Source organism: Chelonoidis abingdonii, chromosome 11, assembly GCF_003597395.2.
Source record: "Chelonoidis abingdonii isolate Lonesome George chromosome 11, CheloAbing_2.0, whole genome shotgun sequence".
Lineage (NCBI taxonomy): Eukaryota > Metazoa > Chordata > Testudines > Testudinidae > Chelonoidis > Chelonoidis abingdonii.
Window position 1 is genome coordinate 29127336 of NC_133779.1, and position 1438 is coordinate 29128773.

The 1438-nt window shown below is 48.5% G+C and overlaps 1 protein-coding gene across 4 annotated transcripts in view; it reads right to left on the reverse strand.

The window, feature by feature from the left end:
* MARCHF2 (membrane associated ring-CH-type finger 2) overlaps nt 1-1438 on the reverse strand; it is a 103343-nt gene that overhangs the window by 60649 nt on the left and 41256 nt on the right. For all 4 annotated transcript variants that reach the window (XR_012656793.1, XM_032787451.2, XM_032787450.2 and 1 more), the window contains one exon: nt 293-522. Coding sequence is in view for 3 of the 4 variants with exons in the window: in XM_032787451.2 (XP_032643342.1) it covers nt 293-468 (176 nt within the window). In the remaining variant the exon portion in view is untranslated. The remainder of the gene's footprint in view (nt 1-292; nt 523-1438) is intronic.

Here is a 1438-nt window from a genome sequence, read left to right on the forward strand (position 1 = left end):
GCATTGTTTCCCTGCTTTATTAAAAGGATTTTGCTACACTCGGACTCCGTGCTTGCGAGTGGGAAGTATTGCCTCCTAGAGGAGCCCGGGGGGGGGTGGTGGTATGTAATTGTCCCAGGTCACTGGGTGGGGGCTCAAGCCGGTTTTGCATTGTGTTATTGAAACGGAACCCCTCGATACAGAACCCGGCCCTTGTTGCTGCCAACTCAGAGGGGCAGAAGGGTTACATACTAACAGCTAAGAGCAAAAGGCTGATTCAGGCCAGCGCAAGCAGCGAGCAACGTTCCTTTACCTTTGTGCTCCCAGTGCTTTGATCACTGTTGAGAGCAGCCGGCCATCTTTTGCAGTCACTTGGGTGACATACTGTGGTCGCCCGATGTCGGAGTCCTCCACTGACTTAGACAAAGCAGCACTTCCTGGACAGTCACACAATGAGCCAGGTAGGTGGCAGCAGTCGCCTGTCGTCATGGCAACAAAGAGCAACTACTCCTTCAGAGACTGAATCTCAGAGTCATGATAGGCCTGGAACAAAATGAGACAAAGCCGATGAAGAGGTTTCTAAGTCATTTCATTCCTTGTTCAAGCTCCAGCTAGCTTCTCGCACAACCAGCCTCTCCCCCTTCTCCTGAGGCATATAGCACTCATGCCATCAGACGCTCCTTCCCGCAGTGTGCTGTTTCTTACAGTGCTCTACAAGTCTGTCACACAGAATTAGTTACCTGCAGTCAGTGGGCAAAGGGAGGAAGGGGGGACTGACTCCAAGTCATTTAGGATCCTGCTCTGGCCTCAGCATCACTAATTGTGCTATTGTTACCTTGTCCTCCTACATACATGGCAACTGGAACCCTAAACAAAGCCTTGCACACTTGTCCTTACTGGCCCAGGCCCAAAACTGACTTGTCCACCCTTGTGATAAAATATCATTAATGGCTTTTCTTTATTAGCCTGTACTTGTCCTTGAGATGTAGAAGCAGAATTTTGTGAGGCTGCCTTAACATAAAATTGAGGTTCCAGATGAAGTGGCCTTTTCATCCATTTTGGGGAGGATGTTATGGATTTTGCTCCCCAAGGAGAGTTCACAGTACCCACAATTAGAATAGCCATCCTAGCTCGTGAAACTGAGCACACTGAATGTGGAAACAATGGGACATTAACCAGGGAGCCCCATGGGGCCATTTTGGCCTTGTCTAGACTAGGATTTAAGGTGTGATACTAGCATGTGTTTTCAAATATGTTAGCTAAGTCTAATGTAGACAAGTATCAGAGGGGTAGCCGTGTTAGTCTGGATCTGTAAAAGCAGCAAAGAGTCCTGTGGCATCTTATAGACTAACAGACGTTTTGGAGCATGAGCTTTCATGGGCTGCATCCGATGAAGTGGGTATTCACCTGCGGAAGCTCAGGCTCCAAAACGTCTGTTAGTCTATAAGGTGCCACAGGA